We start from the raw sequence: 12,114 nt of genomic DNA, 5'->3' as shown, positions 1-12,114 counted from the left end.
TTGTTTTCTGACTTTATTAATTTATTATAATATTATAATATTTTATAAACGACAAAGTATAATAATACAATATAGTACTATTATATTGCTGCGCAGTTAGTAGAGACGATAAAGATAAATTTTGTGTGTATGTGTGTGTGTATTTTATATATATATATATATATATATATATATATATATACATATATGTATTACACACACACCACATATATATAATTTAAAGCAAATACAATGTAAATCCATATGTGAAATTATGTAAAAACTTGAAGACACATATATGTGTTTTAGACATTGCGCAGTAAACTTGTACAGTGCACGAGGAAATCACATCTTTTATTCGTGAATACTTATTAAAAGCTGATTAGTTAATAAATGTTAACAATATGTTATAGAATAATAACCGCCTTGTATCTTTCTTTTTTAAATTTTTTCTGTTCATCTTTTACTTGATAAAAAATATCGAAAAAAATACAAAACATGCTGTAAAAATTTTCTGTTGTTTAAAGTATAATGTTTCAACTAAAACTGTGAAATAGAAATAAAATTGAATTATATATATATATATATATATTTATGTGTGTGTGTGCGTGTGTATGTACATATATATATATATATATATATATATATATATATATATATATATATGTATAACAAACCGCTCTCATAACTATCGCGTAATACATAATTGTGTTTAACAATTTTATAATTAAATTGTGACATTTTGCGAAGCAATATCTTACACTAATGACATAATAAAATATAAATTTGTAAACGAAAAAGAGAAATATTAGTTTTACTATGATCAAACGATTTTTACGATATTGCACATAGCATAAACACGTATTTTTTTCTTCTATTTTTTTCTTTCGTTATTACGTCACAATAGAATAAATACGGAAATGATAATTTCTACATTGAGATATGTAAATAAATTGCGGTTTTATCTTTTATTTTCGTATAGGTTTATTTCGTATAGGTCGTATTTCCTTCATCACATGCAAAATTAAAATCCCTCCAAAAATCGCAAAATTTGGAATCTTCATTCAAATTCCTACATAGTAATATGTAATTATAAAAAGCACATGATTGTCCTAATGGATTCTATCGTATTTTTCTTCTAAAGTATATGTATACACACACACATATACATACACACAAACACACACACACACACACACACACATATATATATATATATATATATATATATATATATATATATATATATATATAAAGTCTTTTACAATTATAATCTCTTTCAAAAAGGAGACATATCTCTTTGTTTCAATTAAGCAAATAGAGTAAAATCATTATAATCTTGTTAATGAAGGATATTCCCTGTTGAATGTACAATTCTAATTCTTCAGTCTAACATTATTAATCTTATCGTAATTACATGTATGAAAATTAATAGTTGTCTTTCAATATGTACGGTTTTACAAGTATTATATATCATACTCATCCTTTATATTAATAACTAATATAACATTTTTGCTTTTAAGCTTTGAAATTTATTATTTTAAATTTTGCTCACACACATACTTTACACCGTTGGAAACGGTGCAATTTGAAAAATGATGTATATGTTCAATAAAAAAAGAAAGCAGTCTTTTTTACCGAATAAATAATTTTTCATTCAATAAATTAAATATTTTTCACTCTAATGACTAGTGTATCAATTGTACAAAGCACATATATTCAATTGTTTGCATTTAAATACATCTTCGTATATATATTTAAATGACTTAATTTGCAAACATTTTCTTTTTTGGCATCTTTTAGAAAGATTACTAACAAAATTATTTTTTTTATATATGCTTTAAGAAATTTCGGCATAAATAGATAAAATATATGTATATCTTTTACAAGAACATATACGCACATACAAGAATAAAACGCGCCATAATCTTGTTACGGTTAATACAACTACGTTGTTTTCTGAAAATTTATCACCAAGATGAAAATAGAATACCGGAAGAAAAAGCAATTTGACAATTTTAACTTCATTCGGGATCTGTTTCCGCTTCGTTAATCGGCAATATTGCAACAGAACCAGCAGCTGCTAATTTGGCTTTGTATGCCTCCGGTTCGAACCAGCGAATCGGTGCCTGCAAATAAGAAAAGATTAGTTTTCGAAATTGTCGCGATATATATTATAAGAAGGCAAAATCATTATCTTACCTTATTACGTTACAAACGGCATGCTTCGATTCTTTGAAAAAGCGTCGAATAGTGTTAATTGAATTGCTTTCATGATGATACATGCAAACGCTAGTTATATTCGAGCATAATTGAGGCTTATAAATTAATGATGTCTTTTCTTATAGCGATACACATACACACGCACACATAACTAGAAACACATATTTTAAAATGTTTTTATTTGCTTTTACTGTCTAAACAGCATACAATATTATAGGTGCACAACTTACTTTGCAAATTGCACAAATTTTACATTATATTTTTAAAAAATGCTAAATTTTGAAAAGTATCCTATAAAGTACATTTTTCCTGTAAGAGGAAACAAGAAGCAAGATTCGACAGATTTTGCAATAGGCATTATTTATTAATACAGAGTGTGAGTTTAAGATACATATAACATACTATTTTTATTAGTTTTAGTCTTATTAGCCTCTTGTATACGAGTGTGCGTGTGTGTATACATATATATATATATATATACAGGGTGTGTCATTTTAAGTGATGCAGTTGAATATCTCTTAAAGTAAAAGAGATTGGGAAAAATGTTTCAGACAATAGTTGTATGGTTTCGAGGGGGACATAAGACGGTGACATTAGTTTGACCTTGAAGAGTCAGCTGACGGTCACCTCCAACTTTTTAAATGGGACACCCTATATGCTTTTGCATATTCTTATAGCTCATCTCGAGAGCTTTCCAAAACACTACAATTAAGTTAGTTTTCATTAAGTACTTTCCGAGTTATGAGGCTTGAAATAATTTCTTAATTTTACATAAACTGTAAAATATCTTGTAAAATATTCATTTTTCGATTATCTTACCTTAATACTTTTATGTACAAAATAATGAGAGGAATCAATTGGTGTAAAGAAAACACATAGTTATTTTTAAGAAAAAAAATGTAATTGTTGATTGCAAATTACATTTTTTTTTTTCGAAACAATTATGTGTTTTCTTTACACCAATTGATTCCTCTCATTATTTTGTACATAAAAGTATTAAGGTAAGATAATCGAAAAATGAATATTTTACAAGATATTTTACAGTTTATGTAAAATTAAGAAATTATTTCAAGCCTCATAACTCGGAAAGTACTTAATGAAAACTAACTCAATTATAGTTTTGGAAAGCTCTCGAGATGAGCTATAAGAATACGCAAAAGCATATAGGGTATCCCATTTAAAAAGTTGGAGGTGACCTTCAGCTGACTCTTCAAGGTCAAACTAATGGCACCGTCTTATGTCCCCCTCGAAACCATACAACCATTATCTGAAACATTTTTCCCAATCTCTTTTACTTTAAGAGATATTCAGCTGCATCACTTAAAATGACACATCCTGTATATATGTGTGTATGTGTGTGTGTATATTATATAAAATAATATTCCATTTTTCGTTTTTCGAAATAATGCGTTAGTATTTTCGCAAAGTATAAAAGAAAAAAAAAGGTAACAGAGGAGGGGGAGGGCAAGTAAATATAATCTTTTATAATAAATGAACAATATAATTTAACATTATAAAAAAAAAATATATTAAAAACATAGTAGCGCGTATACTTCTAGATTCGAAATATAGGAACATAAACTTTTTTAAACTTTGGAGAATAACATTGTAGAAAACTTTGTATGCAATAAACAATAGACATAGTCTCTATTTTATGTAACGAGTCGGTTTAATCTCGATTAACCATCGAGTTGAATACAAATAGCAAATTTCTTTCCTAAATCACACTTTATATGAGTATAGACGATTTTCTCTATTCTACATTTTTTCCTCTATCCTCTACGTTAACTATCTCCTTCTTAAAAATTGATTCTCCTTTAAATTCTTATCATTCCGTCACTATTGATATTTGTCGTAATAGAATGAGAAAGCGAGTGAGAGACAGAACACGCAACAGTTTTAGTCTATTAGAATAAGAGTTATGTTAGAATAAGATTGGAAACAAAAGAAATCTTAGATTTTACAAGATCAGCTGTACATGTCCAATCAATAAATTTCTTCAATACGCGCAATCTTTTAAAAGTTAAATCGTATGCGCGTCAAAATTGCAAAACAAATATCGTATCTCACTTGTAACATCTTTGGTATTGATTTTGATAGAAATTTTTTAACTCCTTATCATTGCGAAGAATCACTAACTTGTACTTACAATATCACGTATATTGTGTCTCCTAGTTATAGAGTCTGCTATAAACTTCTTCAATACAAAACGCGAAATATGATTATTCGCATGAGAGATTCGCACATTTATAATAATGTCTTCTCCCTTGTGTTAATAACTTATTCAATAATCAGTTATTAAATGAGAACAGATCTCATTTCTGTTTTTGTAGCATCTAAATGCGTGTGTGTTAAAAGACACCATATGATCACATTCATATCACCACATTCTCGGAAACGCAAATTCATTCTCGGCATAAGGTTCATATTTGTAGCAAGTATTATATATATATATATGTATGTACATATATATATATATATATATATGTATGTATGTATGTACATATATATATATATATATATATATATATATATATATATATATATATATACATACACACACACACTATCTATACATATATACATATATGAGTATTAAACTGCAGCGTTACAGGGAAGAGTAATACGAAAAGTGTTGCACAGTATGTGATTAGCGTTCTTGTCGCATAGCGGTACCTTACGAACTATATTAGGACATTCCTTCTGTATGCGCGCCCAATCGGCGGGAGGTCGCTTCGCGTACGGGCCCGTCGCGCATAGCAGCAGAAACTCGTACGTAAGTTCTCTTGCTTCCGGAACTGAATGAAGATAGAATTAAGTGTCAATTATGTATTATTCAATTATATATGATTTCATTTCAAATTAAATTTAATGTAACCAAATTTTGTATATTTTGGTGAAACTATGTAAAAACAAATCATTCATATAAACAATTTGTCGAGGCGTGTCATTTTGTGTTATTTAGAATTCTTTTTAACAAAATCATCAATATCATACAATTCTTTTCAATTTATAATAACGATTACATTTCGATAATATTAAAAATATAACGATGTTATATTATTTTTCAAACATACGAATACCTTGTTGAGTCTTGGATTGTTCTTCGGAGATCGGACGAGATTTGTAAGTTTCTTCGCTTTCTGAAGAAGTTGCAGCGCTATCCAGGCTCAACTCTCGATTTAGAGAAGAAGAAGCATTCACGTTGTCCAACGATGACAACGGTGTACAACGGGGAATATGGGAGGAGACGGCAGTTACGGAGAAGCTGGGCTCATCCTCATAATTGAAGTATTCTATCCCGCTGGTAAAGTTCTCAGAGTCGCCCAAAAAGTGTTCATCTAGTACCAGTTTCGCCGTCTATAACCCCCTCCCCCCAAATTCTCATTAAGATATTAACATTCTCATTAGATTTTCAAAAATTAAATTATACATAAATAAAAATAGATGGAAACAAAACGGAAACAGAATATAAAAATGGAAAAAATTAAAAATTGGAGATATATAATTAAAATTATTAAAATTTTTTTAATTTAGTGAAAGAGCGATAAATACTGATAAAATAGATAAACAAATAAAAAATTGATAAATTCAGAATTTATGGCGATTTTTATTACCCTAACGAGATCGAGATTGCAGCCTGTAATTTTGAGGGACTGGTTACCAACAGTAACAGTGTACTTATATTCGCCTATACTGGCATCGTTGGTAGAGAAACTGTGTAGGAGAGACGAACGTAGACGAGAGTTGTGTTGCAGCCGGTTGCTTTCGTCCGATGCGCTACTGTTGAGCGAGGAGCTAGAACCACCCATGGCTCCCTTCTCGCCACTAGAGCTCTGTTCCAGTCTCACTGGAGATGCATTTCGTTGTATCGTATCTTTTATTAAATCCTTCGCGTAACTGGCATAAGAGAAAATGAAACAAAAAGATATCATTTATTAATTTTTTGTAAACAGATTTAAAGATTTATAATAACTAATAATTATATATATATATATATATATATATATATATATATATATATATATATATATATCAAACAATTTAATGTAAACATACTGAATCTTGTCCTCAGACGTGCCCGTGATTTGGACAAGTCGTTCTTTAGCTCCAGGGTTTACTATAAATCAAAATATCATGTAAGTTGCAGTGTTTTTTATTAATATTCATAAAAATTATGTACGGTTGTTATTAAGATCATTAAGATCTTTTATATAAATCAATGGTATAGTTAATACATTAAACAAGACGTAATATTAAATGTTGTTAGGAGAGATATATCACCAAGCAAAATGTAATAAGTATACATATATAAAATACATTCATAATATATTTAAAAATCTCTTGTAGTTATGTACGTATTAAGTATAAGATAAGAAAAAAAAATGTCTCGTGAGTTATCAGACATATTAAAAAGAACAAAATAAGTTAATTAAATGCCAACCTTTCGTTCGGGTGAACCCGTGATGTGCGATCAATCGATTAATCTGTGTGGCATGTGTTAATAACTGGTAATATAACATACTTATTCGGCTCTTAAAGCTGCAAATGCAACGCACGATATTTATACAGTTCATTCATCGAGCTATTAATGAAATACATTCCACAATAGCTAATACAAGAGAATTATTATATATTAGATTTTTTTTATAAAGAAATTTTATTTTTTGACATAAAGCTCTGATAAAATAAAAAAAAGGGGAAAATGAATTTTTTTAGATCAATCTAATACGTATTTCAAAACGTACGATTTCTTACATTACACGAAAGAAGATTGATATATACTTTGCGTTTTACTATTAATAGGTTTTATTGCAAAATGGACACTAATTCAAAAGTTGCCCAATCACTCTGTGATTAAAGTGTGACAGTTCCATCATGCATAAACGATAAAAAAACGATTTGCTCAAAAAAGAAAGAAAAAAGTATCGCAACTTTTAGTCACACATGTTTGTACATATATTTTGTAATAATTTTCGTTATAATAATTTTCTATACAGAACTTAACGTTTTTGAATGAAAGAGGAATAAGGAAGTGTATTTTTTCTTTCATAACTCAAGAGGCTTTATCCGAACGATTAATATCGTTCTTGCTATGCATGAGCACAAAATGCGACAAGCCATTGGCGAATCATTCATTGCTTTTTACCTCGCTGGAAGGAGATGATCGTCTGGCTGAGCTCTTCTATCATGTGAACTCGACGCCCTTTTATTCCCATCACTGTATTTTCGTGCAAATTATTTAACAACGGAACGAAAGACAGATAACCAGAAAAATCATTAAAATTCTAATTGGAGGATGAATGATTACGCTTTACATAAAAATCAGTTTGTTGGTTCCACTTTGTATAAAAAAAAGAAATCCCTGCTGAGATTATATATAAAATACTATTAAAGATATGTAATAACTCACAAATAATCTATAATAAAATAATCGATGTCAAAATCATAAAAATGGTCTATTCTAATATACGTGTAAGAATCGAACATACCTCAGTTTAATCGAGTGAAATTTTTATAAAATAAATATATATTATTATAATAATTTACCTTTTCCCGAGTCGCTATTGCGAATGACGACTTCGTCTTTGCAGTAATTTTTTCCCGGTATGCGCGTAGGTTTGGTGAATTTTCCGCTATTCTTGATCACTTCACCGGGTCCCAAAATCGGCGTTGAAGTGGGCGAAGTCATTGCTAATAACGGGGACGACAGAGAGTTTGTAGGTGTATCGGGGATTGCCTCAGTCTGCTAATAAAATATTAAATTAATGTAAGGAAATGTTAATTTAATCGGGCTGAATAACAATTTTTTTTCTCTTATTATAGATATTTCGATACACACCACAAATTGAGATGCTAAGAATAAAAATTTAAAATTTCATTTTACTAATGATAATTGTAAAAAACTTTTAAAAATGTACAGTAGAAAATTCCATTTAATAGTCAACGTGAGAGAAAGATCTTACTCTCAACAAATATGGTTTTTATATCTCCAACTTTTATTTTTATATCTTAATATAATATAATTTCAGGAAACTATATAAAAGTTACAAACGAAAGTTTTAACCTACGTTGTCTAGATGTGACAACTTTTGCATATAATACACGTCCATCGAATCCGTGTGACGCCATTGTTTTGCTCGCAGTTCGATGAGTTCCAGCAGATGAACCCTGGTCGTCAGATCTAATCTGTCGTCCTGGCTCCCATTTCTGATCGCCACAAAGGCTCGGTCTAGCTGATCTAAAGAAATAATAATAATCCGTAAAATTACAATTCTTATTGAAAATCAAAATAATACATATAATCGTCTTACAATTGTTTTTACTTGCTACAAAATGACAATCAACAAGATAAAATTAAGCAATAATTCAGAAAGTTTCATTATTCGTTAAAAAGTTTAAACTTGAATTTTACAATTTTTCTACAAACAAGCGCTTTTTAGTCGAACAATCATATTCGTAGCTATAGTAAACATTCTAGATTCATCACAGGTTTAATGCTTTTATCCGTGTTTGGCAATGCCAGATTATATTCGATAGCGATCAATGTTGATACATTATTTATCCATTTGTATCAATACTAGCGCATATATTTATACAAATGTATACATATCTTGGGAGAATATAAAGAAGCATGAAAGAAATTATAAACGCACATTCATTACCATCAATTATATCATATAAATAAAAAATAATTGAAAAAATAATATTAATACACAAGTTGGAACTTTCCATTAAATTTTATATAAGAAAAAATCGAGACATTGAGAGGAATAAAAAGGAAATTAAAAAAAATAAATTTTACATATAACAACACATTTACCTTTGTAGATAGCTTCTAACTGGTTGGCATAAAGCTTCAAATGACTACACATAGAGATCACATTCATTTGCAGCGTTCGATCATGGAAGCCATTGGTCAGTTGCATCGCAACATTGTCGATTAAGGATACTATATCCTCTACTGAAAGATCAGAAGAGATAAAGAGTTTGATCATCGTTTATCTAAGAATTTTGAAAAAAAAAAAAATCATTGCACAGAGTACATATGTCAATCAATACATAAATGTACAAATTATTACATACATTTATAAAATTAAACCAAAAAATAATTATGTTCTTAGATGAAATTATCATTATAGAAGACCACAAATTAATTACGTGTAAAATTTGCAATCTCATAAAATATCCAATCTCGTTAAAAACAAGTAATGAAAAATTTACCAGTCGTGATCCGTCCATCGATGGACGAATTGCGTTGGTTAAGCTTAAGCGGTCGTGGTTTTTCAAGTTTCTTCGCAGTTCTGGTTCTGTTCAACTGTGCAGTAGCCATATTATCTTGCAACAAGAATATTATCATATAATCAAATGCAATCCAAATTATTACATTATAAAAATTGCTGGAAAAACTAATGTATACATTAATCAATATATTATTGGAGAGAAAAAGTGAACGAGAGACGTCACTATTTATATTATACTTAACATTATATTATTAGAATATCAGTATTTTCTATTTAATATAAATATATTATAGGTGTATTAATATATAACCTAAATTGAACTTTTGTTTTCATAGAATTCAAAGAATATCTCATGCTATGCCATTATCTTCCAATAGCCCATTTTTTTCACATATCGCGTAATTCGTTATATGTATATTTTTTTTCTTTTATGTAGCAATAGATGTCTATATTATACGCAAGAAAGGAAGAAGGAAAACGCGCGGAGAGAAAAAAAGGGATATAAAAGTCTGAACCTGTGAAAGTCCGATAAAGAAAAAAAAATAAAGAGTAAGCATTGATGATATATATGAGGAAAACGGGAAAAAGAACATCCACTACACACACACACACACACACATACATACATATATATCCATATGCAACACGTATTTCCATATATACACATATAGCTGTGTTCGCCTGCACTTTCTTATACACTTTCTGCGATTGACATAAAATGTATATTTATGCTTTGGTTAGAAAGAGAAAGAGAGAGAGAGAGAGAAAGAGCAAAAGAGAAAGAGATTGTAGCTCAGCAATTACTAACTGCGGAAAAAAGATTATTTCTGGCGTTTTGTGTTTCGCTACATACTATACACATAAACACAAGCATAAATGCATACCATACAACACAATATACATGAATAAATTATTGATGTGTCAAACAAATACATCGATGAATACATTATTCCTTATTATTCCTCGGAGTTCTAAATGGGGACATATTCGAACGAAAAAACTGCCGTAAATAAATGGTACATTTTTGCGATAAACGACGATATCGTGACAAGATATTAAATATACCAATCGTACTAGAGATACCTTTCTCGAAAAATACCACTTTGTCCGCCGTGCAAACGGATCAACGACACTGAACGATACGTAGATCGTTCGACTGGGATGTGGGCATACATTCTAGACATATGTCGCGAAAGTAGACTCAAATGCCTCGAAATCTGATTCAACATAGAGATCCTAGCTCTAGCTTAACCTAGCTATTAGCGCCGCCAAGTTGCAATGATGCCAATGACATATATAACTAGACGTATATAACTAGACCAAGCAATCAGCAAATTCAACAGTTGGGCAACATTACCAGATTTCTCGATATAATTTGACGCAATGTAAATCCTCCTTTAACGAGCTAAACTTCGGTTAGAATAAAGCCTACGGCACACGGTACAATTTTTCGTACTGGATTTGATAAGATTTAGTAAAATATTAGAAATGCTGCATTCTGATTGGTGCATTTTTAGTATTTTACTAAATCTTATCAAATCCAGTACGAAAAATCGTACCGTGTACCGTCGGCTTAAGGGCCACTTCAACCAAACTCCGATTAACTCAATCGTTGATTAAAGGGTAGCCAACATGACAAAATAATTCAGTGTGACCAATTATATTTCTAACAATACACCGAGAGAAGCCAATATAATTGTAGAAATACAGTATATCGTCAGAAATACAATTGGTAACACTAAATTATTTTGTCATGTTGGCAATCCTTTAATCAACGATTAGAGTTAATCGGAGTTGGTTGAAGTGGCCCTTATGTTGTGGAACTAAGACTAAGGGCCGGATTCACAACTCGAGTTAACCCAAGTTTAATACGTTAAACTGGGTCCTGATTGGTCCATTCGCCACTTAAACTCGGGTTAACTGGATTGTGGAACTAGGCCTAAGGACCGCTCCGACCAAACTCCGATTAACTCAATCGTTGATTAAATGGTTGCCAACATGACAAAATAATTCAGTGTGACCAACTGTATTTCTGACGATATACTGTATTTCTACAATTATATTGGCTTCTCTCTGTATATTGTTAGTGCTAAGTTCACGGAGGATTTCCGCGCATGCGCAAAAAGAGTCACGCATGCGCCGAAGCTCGCGCATGCGCGAAAAGGGTCCCGCGCATGCGCCGAAGCTCGCGCATGCGCGAAAGTCTCGCGCACAGCTGAAGCTTGCGCATGCGCCAAAAGAGTCCCGCGCATGCGCAAAGGAGTTTAGCGTATGCGCCGAAGCTCGCGCATGCTCCAAAAGAGTCCCGCGCATGCGCCGAAGCTCGCGCATGCGTAAAGAGTCCCGCGCAAACGCCGCAGCTCGCGCATGTGCCGAAGGTCGCGCATGCGCAAAAAGAGTACCGCGTATGCGTAGAAATTCACGCATGTGCGTGAGCTTGCGGGTGCGTCCGAGAATGCGCATGCGGTGCGTTTGCAAATACGCGAGATAGTGAAAGCAAAACTTCCTCTACATTGAAAATTCAGCGCCACATATGTCGCGTGATAACTGAACTTAAAATATCCTTACATCGAGCATAATGTTCTGCGCCCCGAGATCTTGCAATATATCGCGATACATCGCGGGATAGCTGAACATAATTTACTCCTAGGTCAAAAACATAATTCTG

The 12,114-nt window shown here is 31.1% G+C and overlaps 1 protein-coding gene across 8 annotated transcripts; it reads right to left on the bottom strand.

Annotated features, from left to right (window-relative positions):
- Nucleotides 1–151: 151 nt before the first annotated feature.
- On the bottom strand, nucleotides 152–10,667 carry Mxt (Eukaryotic translation initiation factor mextil). Of its 8 annotated transcripts, none has more exons than XM_083093522.1 (11): nucleotides 10,530–10,667; nucleotides 9,427–9,540; nucleotides 9,026–9,166; nucleotides 8,274–8,443; nucleotides 7,753–7,951; nucleotides 7,352–7,423; nucleotides 6,262–6,322; nucleotides 5,820–6,102; nucleotides 5,286–5,562; nucleotides 4,879–5,000; nucleotides 152–2,108 (listed from the first exon to the last, which is right to left on the bottom strand). In XM_083093522.1, exons 2-11 carry the CDS (start codon nucleotides 9,533–9,535, stop codon nucleotides 2,004–2,006), a joined length of 1,539 nt encoding a protein of 512 aa, XP_082949648.1. In that variant the 5' UTR covers nucleotides 9,536–9,540; nucleotides 10,530–10,667; the 3' UTR covers nucleotides 152–2,003. The 8 variants fall into 8 exon arrangements, with proteins under 8 accessions (XP_082949648.1, XP_082949650.1, XP_082949647.1 ...); XM_083093524.1 differs by having other exon boundaries at nucleotides 9,026–9,163; XM_083093521.1 differs by lacking the exon at nucleotides 10,530–10,667 and adding an exon at nucleotides 10,331–10,364.
- Between the last annotated feature and the right edge of the window lie 1,447 nt (nucleotides 10,668–12,114).

This window comes from Camponotus vicinus, unplaced genomic scaffold (assembly GCF_025532165.1).
Source record: "Camponotus vicinus isolate PSW18456_S1 unplaced genomic scaffold, iyCamVici1.0 SCAF_3, whole genome shotgun sequence".
Lineage (NCBI taxonomy): Eukaryota > Metazoa > Arthropoda > Insecta > Hymenoptera > Formicidae > Camponotus > Camponotus vicinus.
Note: the sequence above shows the minus strand (reverse complement) of the source record. Positions and strands in the feature narration are given on the sequence as shown.